Here is a 16,874-nt window from a genome sequence, read left to right as displayed (position 1 = left end):
CAATTGAACTTTATATTTCATAAACGGTTAAACATAAGAAGTAACCTTCAACAGAGCTCATTATAGAAGAATTCAGTAGAACAGTGTGGAAGGCGATATCTCTAATTTAATGGGAATATTTTTTTAAGACGGCGCCAGTGGTTGAGGGGTAATCGTAACTGCTTCTCACCACATTGGATTTGGGTTCAATACCAGCCGCGGTCATTGAGATTTGCTTAGACAAAAAATCGCTTTGGTCATGTCATCCTTCGGAAGGAAAGTAAACTCCATGTGTTGGTGGGCCGATATCTAGAGTGAAGTGATTGCGATAGTGAAGTCGCCTCTCTGGCGACGGCGATAGGCACGCAGTGCCGACAGAGGATGACGGAAAATAAATATGAATATAATATCACTTATAGTGGAAATAATTACCAAATCTTAAATTAAGGGCCATTTATTTATCTCAAATTCGCCAGTCTAAAACAGTTCATGCACAGTGAAAGATGCTAAACCTACCATCACGGTGTCAAGCCTTCGTTAGACCTAAAAAACGGAAGTTTCTTTCCGAAGGGTTTATCTTTGTAGATTGGCGGTCCCAGATGTGATGAAGAGTTGAATCGGTTTTCCACATCTGCAAATCGCTCGCCAGACGACAATTTGTTAGCCAATTTTTGAGTGCCAATGCGTGAGTTTAGCCAACTGTGTTCTGCTTCGTACTACGATTTGGTGTCTTTCGAACTTTTTGTACGATTCATTGTTTTTGCTCAAATAAATTGAAACTGGAATCGAAATATTGGATCGACGCATGTATTAATTTGTGGCTGGGCTGCGTTTCCTGCGGCTATCATGGTTTTGCTTGATTGTCTGATTCAGATTTATCTTTCAATTCACAATTCTGATAGTTTTCGGCACACGCTAAAGAGTTACAAACAATTGAGATTGTCATTTTTTCTAATACGGCTTCTAGTTTGAATTTATATCCATCCTTAACCCTTTGCTGCCCAATTTTTTTATTTTGCCTCAAAAAGCTAATGTAGATTGTTTTTGTAATGAGAAAGCCGAAAGACGTATTGGCAGCTCACGAATGCTAAGGATTTTTCATTTAACCTTAAAAAATGTCCAACTCGGCCATTACTGCCATACACAAAATAGTTTTTTTCTCGTTTTCCTCAAATTTTCAAATTTCAACATTGAATGTATTCAATATAGTGATTTCAAAATGCAAACAATGTATTTTCATGATTAATGGGAATGTTGTGAGGAGGTTTTCATAGTGGTGATAACATGCAATCGTGTTTTGAATATTCTATAGCGATTTTCCCGCAACGCTCCAAAAAGCGGGGTTGGTCAGCAGAGGGTTAAAACGGGGCCTCTGATATCATGAAGTCCCTGGCACTAACTCACGCTGCGAAAAAACGATACCAACGACGGTCAAGTTTTCCAAATGTAATCAAATTTTCATATCCATAAATGTGAAGAAAAATAACATCCCCTTATACCCTATTGTTCGCCAGAACGTCTCCCATGCTTCAGTTTCGACCCACATTGATTAGCATATCCGCTTTTATCCATTTCCACTGTGCTCATGTGATTATTTGCAATGGCAGGCTAGATAAATGGCAAAAATATACCAACTTGAGACGGCATGGAATAAATTGTATCTGTAATAAAATAGCAACAACTTGTCCGCGGCAGCGGTGGGGAAGTGAACAAAACAAATCTACCTCTTGTTTGAAGTGTATCTACATGTACGTTGTAGAGGTACCATCGCCGGTGCCTATCTATCTAAACACACTTACCTCCACGCGAGATCCAGCCAGCAGTGAAGTGGTACCCAGAGGAACGAATACCTCAACCTTTTAAATCAAATCAGATTCAACGCCGCAGGACTAGCTCCCCGGACCAGGCGATGACGGGCGCTGGCTGCTGGGAGAGGCACTCGATGTGTATTACGTTTCCCGAAGGTGCTGTTGAGTGCCGGCGACAAAATTAGTCGCCCCGGCTGGATGAGATGCGTGTTTGTGTCTGTATGGTTTTGTTGGATGCATTTAAATAATAGGTTATGGAAAACTGTTCGGAACTAGCACTTAAGGAATTGAACAAAAAACGTCTCACAGCACTAGCAGGTTGCTTGATTGGAAACAAAAGGATTAAATCTTCCCGTTCATTTTTTTAGCAGATATTTTCCAATTTGTTTTGGTCAATTGATAAAATTCTTGAAAAATTGCTGGAGTTCTAATTTTATTCTATCGACTATCATGATAAGCAATATATTTTGGTACTATTAGAATTAAAAGGAGTGGTTGTTTGTTGACAAATGCGGTTGAATTACTAACGTAAGTGAACTCATCATCGCAATTCTCCTGGAACCTAGCTTAGGTCAATGTAATTTGCCTCGTGGATTTTGAACTGAAATTTAATTTGATTAATCGATTCCATGCGAACCCGGCTAGCTGAAATGCGTTCCATAACTCCGACAGTATTTATCTGCCCTAGGGGAATGGCGTTCCTCCCTGATTGAATGAAATAATAAGTAATCTCCGCGGGCTTTCGATCGTGCAGTGCTTTGATTCATAGCTACACTTTTGTTTGGTGAGGGTTTTAATGTAATTCACATTTTTTTCAAGTCTTACTGAAATTTAATATATATTTGATTTAATGTTATAATTTCCGAGGCTACGTCAGTTCTAACAATCATCATCCAAGTATACAATTATCCTTCAAATTCGAAGAATTAATTTAGTACAGATCTTTATTTCACTATAGACTAATTCCAATTTCCAATATCTCAATAATGTGGTGAAACATATTTTCAGTTGATGAATAAGGGTTGTAATAATAATTCAGTAAACATTCTTTACACTTGAAAAGTTAAAAAAGTGGATTTTTCCCTAAACCACGGATCTTTGGAAGGCAATTTAGAGTTCCGTGATATTTCTTATAAAAGAAATTTAAATCGATCAAAACGTTCAAAAATAGTTTGAGCCTCGGACTCTTTTCGACGATTTAGGACAATGTTTGTGTGTATGTATACGGTAAACTCTCATTCGTGTTTCTCAGCAATTGCTGAACCGATCTTATTCAAACAATTTCAAATGAAACGCCTATCACTCAGACCGAACGCTATTATGTTGTTTTTGATTCTGATGTTCAGTTTCCAAGTTATGGATAATTGTATCCCTGGATAAGTTACTTTTTGCCTTTTTGCCTTTCTCATATAAAGAAAGGCTATGCAATCACTGTAAAAATCGACTTTTTAACAGAGGCCCGGAGGGCCGAGTGTCATACACCATTCGATTCAGTTCGTCAAAATCGGCAAATGTCTGTGTGTGTATGTGTGTGTGTGTCATTTAAACTCACACAATTTTCTCATAGATGGCTGAACCGATTTTCGCAAACTTAGTTTCATCTGAAAGGTATAACGCTCCCATAAGCTGCTATTGAATTTAGTTGATCCGACTTCCGGTTCCGGAGTTACGGGTTGAAGAGTGCGGTCACACAGCAAATTCCCATATAAACTGGTACCACCATGATGTTAAAATGATGTAAAACATATTAAAATTGATGTAACATTACTCTAGTTTGCGGGTCTGGATCACTAATGATCAATTAAAGCAGCTTTGACCACATTGGCCACCTATGACGGAGGAAAACCGAATCGAAACTATAGGAGTGACTTTTCTTTCCCGCCTGAAGTAACCTGGAACTATGTATCCTATATGTTATTAACACTTACCGGTCCCTTCATGGCACGATTCCTTAAAAACTTACGGTTGGCACGAATATCCTCTTCAGGCTAGCCTGGACTATTCGTAATCCAGTACTTCCAGCATTTTCAAGCTTAATTCGCACATCAGTTGAGTCTCCATTAGGGTATTTCCTATATTCCATCTTCATGTGACATTGACCGTTATTAATTCGTAGACGTTATTTCATAGAAAAGCCTTCAGTGCAGTCTTTTTTGTCCTGCAAGTTGCAATGATCAGCTTGTTGAAACACGCCTCTCAGCGAGCGTCGTCCATTCCGCAATCGTTGTGATCGCCAAACGAGATGGTTTCCTAAAGAACATTCAACTGTTTGTTAAGTTAATTCTGCTATTTAATCCACTTCACTTGACAAGCCGAATAATGAAAAATGTGATAAAAAGAGTCTAAAACTAAACTATTTTTCTACAATTTTGGAAAAATATTGTTGGGAGAGAATTTTTTTAGCGTGCGCCTCGATTGCTACGATTGAACTTTTTCTAAGAAGGAGGGATTTGGGAATTACAAAAAAAATCGCAATACCCTACAATTTAAACTCACTAACTTTCTAAAAAGTCGCAAAATATTCTTAGCTGATAAATATTAGGACTTCATTTGGTAGAACATTTTCCTAGCCTTCCAATGGAAGTATGCGAAAAAAAGTTATGTAGCATACTTTTTGAGAAAGAGCCTTATAAAACGGACTGCATAAAAATCACAATAAATTTACAAAGAAATCTAAAGAGTTAGAAAAATGATATTGAAGAACGAATGATAGGGTAATCAGACTAATGTGGACTGCTCCAAATGTTCGACACTTTTCATACATTTGTCTCCTTAACTTCCAATCCCTACCAATTTATAATTCCACGATTGTCAAGAGGAATTGGAAGAAGTGACGCATTTTTAAATTGGATTAAAGAGTACAATCTAAGGGGCCACTCCCTATTTCGACCAAAGAAAGTACCCTTTTGACATTTTATTTTGGGAAAATAAAGATAGTACGCACCAATTTGGTGTAATGTATATTTAGGGCAATGTTTGAGGATGAAAACACAATTTTTACTACAATATGTGAAATAGAGAATTATAAATGTTCTGATCGACATCACCTCGCCGCTGACATCGAAATTGGCGTAAGGGATCCTGGCCTCAATTCTTATCTGAAATAATAATACCATACATATTTTGTCTTTCTCATATAGAAAGGTTATGCAATCACTCTAAAAATCGTCAACTTAATCCCGGCTCGGAGGGGCCATTCGACTCAGCTCGTCGAGATCGGAAAATGTCTGTGTGTGTATGTATGTATTTGTGTATTTGAAAAAAATGTCACCTCTGTTTCTCAGAGATGGCTGGAATGATTTGCACAAACTTAGTCTCAAATGCATTCCCATCGGTTGCTATTGAATTTTTTATTGATTGGACTTCCGGAGTTACGGGTTGAAGAGTGCCGCTGGTTTCAAGCGATGTTTCAGTGTCGACACATAGCATCTCAAGATCGTGGCTGTCGATCCATTGTTTGTATGTCCAAATCGTACTGAATATGTAATATTCATTTCCACCGTTGTATTGAACATAACCAGCCATGGAATCGTAGTTTGGACAAATGAGAAAGGCACAATTGCACCACTGGGTAGATTAAAACAGGTTTTTACTTGAGAGAGTTGTATATCGTCGATGAACCAGAAAAAAATTATCAATTTTAAACATTCACCACAAAAATCAGGGTCGTAAATAAACATTGTTTTCTAATGAAAACAATTGAAGGGTTGTGTGCAGGACACGACCACGCGACATTTAAAATGTAGTGTACAATAGAACTCGCGGCGTCCGCTGTAAAACATGATGATGAATTATGTTCTACCAACGACCATAGGGTAAACTTGGGTGGAAAGCCCAACTCCTACCAGCAGAAGGCAATGGATTCTTAACATTTCCTTTCGATCATGGCCATATAAGCCTGCCTAGTCCTAGTTTTCCGTGCTATGTTTACAACTGATTCGCTCTAGAATACCTATCTTTCTATTTTATTGCTTTCGTTTCTCTTAGTCTTAAATTTTCCGAAAACAGCCTTCCAAATCGATACATTAATCGAAATATCGCACGTTTACTCTCTTCACGGATATGTTCGGACAAAGTATTCATTTTTTCGAGTAGTCGTAGACAACCGGGTTGTCAAACATAAATTGAGTTATTTGATGCCAATGAAACGTGCACATATTTTATATGCTTGGATATATACAATAATACGTTGTTTAATCTATATCAAATGGAAAAAAACTTATTGCGTAACAATTGCTTTGAAACCTACTTTTATTGAGTCGATAAGGTTCAACTTCGAATTAAATTACAATATATTTCTTTCGTTTTGTTTACATGACTTAAAATTAGCGAATAATTTAGTCACGCTTCGATTTGCGCTTTACCATTTCGATCAATGCATCGTCTATCGTCTCCACTCCGACGTTCGACCAGAGAATGAACTTGCCCGAGCAATGATGAAAGTTATATATCCGAGGATGACGTCATCGGCAAAATCTATACAGCCAATCAGAGCCATGGAAAGGAGACATCACGAGCGCTTGGCCGCTGGATGCCTAGACCTGTCGTCGTCCCCACCTCCAGCGGTAGCAGTGAACAAATGAAGCACTCATCGCAGCGCATTGTTAACATGTCTGATTGCTACTGCTGTTCTTTACGGCCCGACGTTCGACGGGAGATTGAACTCGCTCGAGGAATGATATTCTTTAAATAGTCGAGGATGACGTCATTCATAGAAGCGTTTGTGCTGGGTGCTCAAATCTGCCGTACGAGACGCCATAGGCACGATGTTACTTGTCTGGCAAAAGAGCAACAACTGATTCAAACAGGCACGCGTCATAACTTATACTTATAACTTATTTATAACTTTTCGTTTGAGTCACTAAGGTGCTCCCTATTGACAGCTCTGCTGGGGATAGATTGACTGATGTATGGGAGTTTTCAGGTTTTCCGAGATCTATTCATTTTTGCTTGTTTTTCAATAGTGTGCTATAGAAATGCAAAAACACTACAGCAATAAAAAATAATTTCAGTTAATTCCGAATTGTTTGGTGATAACTAGACGGAAATCCGTTAATGTATAACAAAGTTATCAGTGATGCAAAAACGTGACATCGTTTAATTTTAGATTTTAGAATGACACCCTACCCCAGATAGTGCAATCAGAGCTGCAAATTTTCAACAGTTTGTTTTGAACTTGAAGGAGGAAAAAATCTCAAATCATGCCCTACTATGTTCAACTCACAGTTGTTCGTTTCCATTATTCATTGAAACAGCCGACCTGCTCAATCATTTTCCATTCATTTTCAATTTCATTGACCCTGTGAATATCTCTTTACTGGGGTATTGACTAGGGTTTTCAAGCAAAACTACTCTGAGCATAGTTCTTACTGTCCATGTAAGCTTGAAAACGCAAAACATGTTGAAATTTAACTTAAACTGGCCTCTACAGAGCAGATGACAGCTTTGGTTGGTGAATGAAAAAGCATCAATTTGAAATGACGACGTACGATTCAGTTATGAAAATCCCGCCAACTTGAAAGTGAATGATTGAGGGAGGCTTTGAGTTTGAATCATGGCTGGGTTTGATTGAACTGAAAGTTGGTATTTGAAAATGAAAATTTGCACCACTGAGTGCAATAAAACATTTTCAAAACTTCGATTATTTTTGGGTCAAAAAAGGTAAAAGAAAATTTTTATATCACTGCGGTTTACTTAGAACAATTTTTCATGCCCTTCAAAAGAAATGCTATACGAAGTAATTTGAGTTTTGAGAAAACGCCGTTGAAAGTTTTCGGTCAAGCAAAAGGAAACTTACCGCAGTTACAATTCCGAAAATAGGCTTTTGAAACTTCGAAAAAATATTTTCAAGGCATATGTCTACCGATTAAAACGAAAACAAAAAATCGAGTTTTTGAAATGTCTTGAGATAGTGGCTCACTCACTTAAAGGCTTATGTTCGGTGCGAGTTTCAATTCAGTTTTTGTCTAGGATAACACCTAGGCGTATGGCTACTGAGAGTTGTGGAATTGATTTTAGTTTTTTCTTATTGGAAAACATGACCGTTTTTGCATGGCTAATGTTGAGTTCCTCTTTGAATCAACTCCCTGGAGAAAGAAGACTCTATTAGCTGTTGCTTTCGTGTCTCCCAACGTGGCTCTTGAGCATTGCAAGAATCCAGTTCTCTATCGATTTATCCACTCCTCATTATTCCAGGGCCTTTTGAATGATATGCAGAACGCATTATCAAAAGCCCCATCGACATCAAGAAAAGCGCAAATTGCTATTTTCTTGAAATCGAGGGTTTTCTCAATAAGTGTCACTAAGGTATGTAGAGCTGTTTTCGCCCATACCAGACAACAATCAAAAAAATTTATTTCAATATTTGTACCTTCACCAACCGTTATTGAAATTACTTGTAATATCACCGCAAAACCCGATTTTCAAAAGATTCTACCTAGGCTCGTTCGTGATTGGCTGCTGCTTATTTAATGTTAATTCTAACCGCAAATCTTGAACTTTATATTTGTGAAATCAGTTGACGCTAGGTGTTTGAAGGCGATGAATGGAGCATCTATGCAGAAAACTTTATATCCAGACCAGCCAATATTTGGAATCTGTGACCTGGTTGGTGAATTGTTGATTACGGTCCCTTTCATTAGATTTGAATCAGTGATGATGCTTGATCAAAATATTGGTGAAACGAAATGATGCACATTGACTTTGAATGCTGAATACGTCCTTACGTATCAGATTATGTTATTTGTAGTAAACATAAAACCCAAATACTAAATGCGACAAATGGAACTTTTCGTTCGTCAATAAATGCTGGCAACTCCGCATTGAATAAGGAATGTGCCAACACGGATGTTTCCTCATCACAATCGATAACTTTCGATGGCTCATGATTGAAACAAATTGCATTCATTGTATACTTTTATGGCCAATAGTCCTAGCAGAGGTTCTAGATCTTTAAGTTACCGTAACTATAACTTTCAAATGCTTCTCATATGCATTAGACGAGAAAAATATTACAGAGCACCTGCCTCTATTCTGAATATAGCAGAATGAAAAATAAAGTAGCACACATACACTTTTTATCGATTGAGATTTATTTCCAACTTGAAAATGGGTTACTAGGCAAATTTTTCGTCTATATACATGTTCGTGTATCGAAACTTTTACTTACTATCAGATTTGATGTGTTGATAATTTTGAATAAAATGACCTTCATTGATTTGAATTACTAATGCAAGTACCATCACGGCATCCCGATTATGTCCCAGATATTACCCATCTAACTTTTTGCGCATGTTTTAACATTTTTGCTGTGCTATCCCCCGACTCGTTTTTCAATTTATTATATCTCCCATAACTTCTATCTCTTCTCTATAATTCTTTAAGTTTTCATTTCGCGCAGGGCTCCAAAACTCATTTTGAAAAATCTGACGATAAAATTGTTATCAAACAGGATTCGCCATCAAAGTCTCTGACTTCCCGTTTAAAATCATTTAAAATACCTCGAATCGAATACCGTTTCTGATATTCTGTTAGCCGCTAAGTATTCTAAAGATTTCAAAAGAACTTATTCCGAAATATTCAGTCATGACAGATATCAGCCTGCCCGCTCGCAAAGTTGAGATCGACGGTGTGATCACCGATTCGAGTTTGTCATGCGACAAGAATGTGTATTGGGATTGGGTGACCGTGGCGGTACTGCTTTACCTTATTATGTCTTCTTTGAAAAGATTCGGCTGCATGTTTGGCTGTTTGTACTGCACACCATGTATTGCAGCATTGCACTAAATGCAAGTAAAGGTTTTTGCAAATTGCACAGAGAATCGTGTGAATGATTTTTTCAGTGAAAATGCTGTAAAATGTGCCCATTGTGGGAAGAGTCCATATGATCTATTATCATGCCTCGCATACAAACGCATACATTTGTTTCTGGCCGTCAAATATAACAGTTCGAGGAACCTCTGATACAAAGCCGAAGAAACCAGCTCCCGTTTGTGTTTCTATGAAACAGTAAAGTTTGCAATAATTATCACTGCTTTATGATTTGAAGCCTTTCAGCGCCCCCTGTTATTGAGTACTATATTTTCGAAAAATTACAAGTTTTCATAGCGTATTTGAGAAATATGATGAATGGTGAAACTTAAAACACTAAGATATTTATTTCTCGACATAAATGGCTGCTTCTTTAAAATGGTGCTACCATATTCTTTGTTTGCAGATGAATTGTTAGAAAATTAGTTGAATAGAGGGACAGAGATGAATTAGGAAGCGTCCGTCCTTTATAAGTAAAAAGAATATCATCAGCGTCCAAAACAGACAACAATTTTTGAATCCCTTACACTAGGGACTCTGTTTATATACTATCCAGGATAACCTTGTACGATAATCGGTAGCCTCTGTTGATGCTAAAGTCAATAGTTTTGACAGTTAACAATGTCGTTTTCTTTTCTCTTTTTCAGGTAACTATATTTTACAGCTTGGATAATGTGTCTTTTGCTAACAATGTTTGTATTCAAAATAACAGATTTAGTAGCCTAGTAGTTCGTCGATTTTCAAAACCATATTTCAAACAATACCTTGTCAAACATAACATAAATATCTAATCGAATCGTTTTCACTACATGCGGCCTTGTGCTTCACGAAATCGAAGGTAAGTGCCGTTCCGCGGCTTCCTTGCTTCTTAATTCCGGTAAATATTGTTGTCAATTTACGTTACTTGACTGGGCTTCAGTGCTCGATACTTTTGTGAGGAATTATTCTGCGTCACGCGGCCACATAAATAGTTTGTTTCGTTGGTCATGACGGCCTACGGAACGTACTATTTATACCTATAGGGATTCGTCCAAAAATACATCCTCTACGAGTACAGCGTACATTTCTTCCTATTTTCCACCTGTTTTTTTAACCATCAGCGAAAGAATGCGGGCAACACCACCAGCTAGATAAGCCAATTGTCACATCCTCGACTACACCGACGCGGTGAATAGGATCAGTGGAAAATTGATGGAAATCGGCAGGAACAAGCAATAGGAAAACCGGCGGGAAACGCAACACCACCAACGCCATCGGTAAAAGCCATGGCGTGTGGCTTGACAAATCCAATTAGCCGGGTTACTACGTTGGGTAAAACAATCCTTCTTGTAAATAGGCTGGTACAAGGCCGTCACGGAAGCTAACGCCAGCTGACGGCAGTGAATTGGTTCGCGTGTTTTGCGACGGCATGATTCATCGTTCGAGGTTGTAATGTAGAACGCTTACAGGAAACTGCGAATATAGTTGATGGTGGCCGGTTCCATTTTTAGGCGTTTTATTAAATTGAAGACGACTTTGTCGAATTTTGTAAACACACCTAAAATCATTTGGAGATGGCATTTAATATTATACCGAAATAATATCGGGATTATTTTCTCCTGAGGTCTAAAGGGATCCGGATATAAATATCGATGGTTACTGATACTGTCCAAATAGATGACTTCAATAAATTTGTTATGGAAATGCGTTTCGAGTTCCTCTCATCAGAATCCGACAGTAACTTAGTGACAGGACTTAGCTAGCTCCGGATTGATGCTAGCGTCAAAAACGAAAACACTGTCACTATCACTAAGTTAGTGCCGGATTCTGATGAGAAGGACTTTAAACGCATTTTGATAACGAATTTAGTTATAGGTATTGTGCTCTTTACTGGCAAATGTGATTTCAAACAATTTTCTCCTTGGTTGAGAAAAAATAGTTTTTACCCAGATTTTTCTCCATTTAGGAGAAATATAGCATAGAGATGATTTTGTTGCTTAATTCTTCTTCATTGACTTCTTAACGTTTTTTATCAAATTTGAAGCGGTGCATAACGAATTGATTTCCATTGGTCACCCAGACCGGCAAATCCAAGTGTTTTGCTATTCATGTATTTTCTGGGCTCGAAGTAATTTGACCACTTGTGAAAAGTACGCTGTCTACCATAGAGAAGAAACGTCAAAAGTTCTTAAATATAATTCCATACCCTGTTGCCAACAGCTTATCCCCTTCAGTCAGCTCAGTTCACTGCTTCCGAGCAAGCGTCGCAAAGATTTATTCGAAACCTTGCGCTCAGGTTGATGAATCATTTGACATAATTTGCCGATTGAAAAAGCCGATCACTGCACGCATCTCACCTAATCGCGGCATCTCACGCATTGCATTTAAGAGGTAAGCGACCATCCACAGCACGCACAAATCCGGTGCGCGTGTAAGCTTCCAAAAAAGTGAGAGTACAGACACCACAGACAAGAGGAACGAACACGTGCAGCCGGCAGGCGGGAAAGAGAGGTGGCCGATCGCGGAAAAGAAAGTGCGTGCCGAATTTATGTACGCGTATTCACGCACTGGTCCGCCTGCACAACGACACAGACACAGCTGCGTAGAAATGCGTGGTCCATAATATGACAACGAACGCTGAATAAGCTTCCGAAAGGTGCTTCAAAGTCCAACCGGGCAGGTCTGCAGATCAAACAAAGAAAATCGCTAGAAATGCTAATCAATGGCGGCCACTTTTGGGGGTCGCTTAAGTCGGGAGATTGGTTGGTTGTTGGAGAAAAATGCGCGTCGGGTCAAGTTGGGGATTGTGGTTTATTTTCGCAACTGGGCAGGTCAAAACTTAATTTCAGCTACAAATACCCGAAATTGCTTTGCAGAGCCTTTCAATTTGCCGAAATGGATTAAAACCAAAGTCAAGTTGACTCGAACCCACAGTGCGTGTTACCTTGCCACAGCAACTAACGACCCCGTACGCGAGATCATGTTTCGGGCCGTGGCGTGGAAAAGATTTGACGATGCTGGCGCAGTTAGTTTTGGATTGTATCTTTTTCAGACATAGGGAAATGCTTGTTAACAAAAAAGTGCGTAAAAGAGAAATGGCTGACCGTAATCTGTAGGAGCAGACACACACACACACCTCAAAAAAAATCAGTCTCGTTTAGATGATGGTAAAGTTCGTCTGTCCGAAGCCTTAGCCACAAGAGCTTAAACCACACAGCGGCAGTGGTGGTGTGCGGTTGCCGCTGATGCTGGTTGAGATTAACATTTTTACGGCAAACTGCGGTGGGATTCAATCATTTATGCGTCTTTTGGGCAAAGCGTAAAAACATTCAGCGAATTCGATGGAAAAAGTATACGTACTGGACTTGAACCGGACAATACAACACACAGCCATGGAACGAAAGTGAGACACATAATTAACTCAACTTGGGTGGGATTATTTTTTTTTTTACTTCCTAAGAAGATAATGATTATGGTTCAACTTGCCCCAATATTTTCAGCGGTATGCTGGAGTTAATTCACGATTAATTTGAAATTTCGTCCACAAATTAAAGGAAGTTTTTTCTTCTGACAAGTGATAACCAACCTCCGCACACAACGACGGAACACGTGTATCGCGTGGACTTTGAAGGTGGCTCGGTGGTCATAACGAGGAACCGACTAGGTAAAAGTTGATTGAGATTCAACTTTTTTTTTCGTCCATCGCCGAAGTGTTTCGGCCGTAAATATCTCTGCCCACATCGAGCAAACAGCAGTGGGTCCTTATTTCTCCTTTCGCCAGGTGGCCTTGTGCATGCTGAGGTGACATGCGAATGCATATTCAGATCCGGATCTGGCAGGCTTGCTGCGCTGCGGCTGGTACTGGCTGCTTTGTTGTTGGTTGGTGATTGGATTTTCTTTTCTTTTGGATCACGTGTTGAATGATGTCCCAGAGAAATGTACTGATTGAATGCTGAACTGCATACAATAGTTTGAATTGTAGAGTTGGAAATGGATTTCATGGGCTTGACGATTTTTCGAACGGAGAGCACGATTTCGGGAACAATTCTTTACCGTACAGCAAGTTGCAACCTGCAGTTAACCGGTCATCACCCAACAGACTTCCAGCAATCAGTATTCGGATCTTGAGTGCAAACTTGGGTATAATGGTTATTCACAGTAAACTTTGGTCGATTTGGAGCAGTCACATTCAATTTGTGGACAGATTTTGCACTGTATCGGCTGCATGAAAATATGTGAAATGAGTAATGCACGAATGCAGATTCTTTTTTAAAACAAAACGCGCGAATGACTAAAGCGGGGCAAACATTTTCACAAGATCTTGAATTCTATTGTCTATAGCACGCGAACTTGAAAAAAAAATATGGTGGACATCGTAAAAGACATATTAAAAAACGATTATCAGTCGTCCCGGTCCTGTATGTGGAATAGGTGAAAGGGTCTTCTACTTACTTACCGTTCAGGTTTTCAAACCTGCCACAAATGGCAAGTGTACATATGATCCGAACACTTTAAGCTCTGATATATTATTCGCTTCCCGTATTTTGCCATTTGCTTCGATATCTTGTGATCAGATATCCCCCATCTCTAGCCCACGACGATCGTCGTATTTTGGGGTGTAACTTAGTTGAATCGGGATGCCTAGAATCCCTCAACACAGTCGACCAAGCGACCGTGAGCCGTTCCGATACTGGTCGTAGGATTGAAGAAATGGTCTTCTTACACGCTCAAAACATGGCTTCGGTCTCTGTTGAACCTGATTCGTCCTCCAACAGCATCGAGGTTTACTGCCAGAATGTTGATGGCGTAAATTCATCAACGGACAGCTATTCATTCGCGACCGCGGGCTGCTGTTATGACGTTATCGCCTTGACCGAGACATGGTTCGACAACCGTACTTTGTCTCATCAGGTGTTTGGTTAAACATTCGATGTCTGCTGCTGTGACTGCAACGCTCTCAACATCCACAAGACATAAGGTGGTGGTGTGCTTATCGCTGTTCGCCACGGTTTAAAAGCCTGAGTGATCAACGATGACTTGTGGACGAGCTCCTATCAGCCAAACTTGCCGATCGCAATCTGTTCCTGTGTGTCGTATATTTTCCACTTGATTGAATACGTCATTTCAGTCTGATGAATGTGCTCCCATGGCCCGAGGGGTGGTTCAGTTGACACAAATGGCCCGAGGGGTGGTTCAGTTGACACAGATCTTTGTATATTGGCCCTAGATGAACAATTCATCCAAATTTGGTTCAAATCCGTAACAGTCGATTACACGTGCTTTGATCACTTCGCGTGGAATGACCCATACAGGGTGTTTAGTTCATGGTTAAGAACTTCTCGAGGGATGATTGACTATCATATTTGGAAAAAAATTGTTCTACACATACATTCAAATCTCAATCGTTACTAAGTTATTGAATTTTTTGTGTTAAAAACATAGTTGTCTTAAAATAGCTCTAATTCAAAAAATATACTTTGTATTTCAAATCGTTTAGATCCATTGGATAGGTGAGAAAAATTAGTAATTAGGTTAAGTAACTTTTTCACAGTAATTTATTTAAAATTTAACAATTTTGATCGATTTTTCGTTCATTTCGCGAAAATCTTAATTGTTAACATCACCATTTTAATAATTCAAATTTTTAGTCTTAAAGAGTTGCATAATTTGTTCTTTGACATGATACACTTATTTTTTCTTACTTACTTGGATATTTTTATCTCATATTCACTTATACTAGCTCTTATTGGAAAAGTATGGCACTTATTGTCCTTTTCTTATTTTTATTTGAAAGCCAGGAAAATTTTGCATAGAAAAAGGTATTAATACCTTTCAGTTAAGTGAATTTAGTATTCTTTTAAAAGTTTATTAGTTTAAAGTTAGTTTTATTATTAGCAATTTCATAATTTTCTTAAAATAGTAAATAATAAAGAGCACCATTTTTATCATGGAATTAATGCATCTCAGCAAGCTCTACAATTCTTTCTTTGGGTTTATTCAATTATCTCTTTTAGTTTCGAAGCAAAATCATTTTTATCACCTCGTTTCATATGCAAAAACAACGATTTCGAATCCACTACATTTGTGATGAAGTCATGCTGTGTTAACTATTAAATTGCAGCGAAATGAAAAGCGATAGGGATAAAGAGTCAAATAAGTTAGAATAATTACAAAACTCTCCAAAAAACGCTAATGTTGAGTTATTTTACTAGTAACAAGTCATTTAGTACACTTAACTAAAATATATCTTTACATACATCGCAAGGAAATTTTCTCAACTTTCCAATGAAGCCCTGGTAATAACGATATAAAGCATACTTTTAGATTAAAGTCTTTTATGCACTTGCAGGTCGATTACATGAAAAAATTAGAAGTGAAATTACAAGAAAACGAAAAGAGATAGCAATAGCATGTTGAAGAACAAATTATAAATCGTCCTCAAACCCATCTTTTGGATAATAGATGTTGCTATAATCATAAATCATTATTTTGAGAAAATTAACAAAAACTTCATCAAAACACCAACTTTGAACTACTTTACCACTAAAAGGTAATTAAAACTAATTTACTGAAAGATATGAGAACACCATTCAATAGAAAATTTTCTCACCTTTCCAATGGAACTAAAAGATTTGAAATACAAAGTTTACTTTTCGAGTTAGAGGTTTTTTTAGATAAATAAGTTTTTTACACAAAAAGTTCAATATCTCTGTAACGGTTGAGATTTGATGGTATGTGTAGAACGATTTTTTTCTCCAAATATGACAGTCAATCACCCCTCGAGAGATTCTTAATCATGAACCAAACACCCTGTAAATAAGGGTAAGTTATAAAGCTTATCTATTGTTTGAGCTGTACTAACGTGCTCGTTAGCTATTTCCAAAATAGTAGCCACATCCCGAGGATAGGTAGTGTAGCGCTGATAAGACATGTCGAATCTTCAGCAAACCATCTCGGAGATGTCAATCAACATATTGTGGAATAACAATTGACATGATCATAAACACAGATAAAATGACATTTTGAGCATTCACCAAAAAATACTCATAGCTTCAATAGGTATACCGTTTCCGATTTCGATGAGCGACCACATATATTTTTAGTAATCGAACAAACTGCAACATCCAAGAGTGGAACAAAAAAAGTTAAAAATGGCATGTTATAATAATAACCGATGGCTAATGTAATTATCAACAGTTCAAGAGGTGAAGTGGACAAAACAATCGATATCTTTTTTATCTGCCTAATTGTCAGTATTGAATCTATTGAATAGTCTCCCGCAATCTCGGTGGCCACGCT

The 16,874-nt window shown here is 38.2% G+C and overlaps 1 protein-coding gene across 10 annotated transcripts in view; it reads left to right on the top strand.

Annotated features, from left to right (window-relative positions):
- LOC131692768 (hepatic leukemia factor) overlaps positions 1-16,874 on the top strand; it is a 595,668-nt gene that overhangs the window by 345,674 nt on the left and 233,120 nt on the right. For 2 of the 10 annotated variants that reach the window (XM_058980033.1, XM_058980034.1), the window contains one exon: positions 10,409-10,434. The exons of the other annotated variants lie outside the window; for them this stretch is intronic. In XM_058980033.1, the coding sequence (XP_058836016.1) occupies positions 10,409-10,434 (26 nt within the window). The remainder of the gene's footprint in view (positions 1-10,408; positions 10,435-16,874) is intronic. 10 annotated transcript variants of the gene reach the window in all.

Source organism: Topomyia yanbarensis, chromosome 3, assembly GCF_030247195.1.
Source record: "Topomyia yanbarensis strain Yona2022 chromosome 3, ASM3024719v1, whole genome shotgun sequence".
Lineage (NCBI taxonomy): Eukaryota > Metazoa > Arthropoda > Insecta > Diptera > Culicidae > Topomyia > Topomyia yanbarensis.
This window is presented reverse-complemented; position numbering and strand designations above follow the sequence as displayed.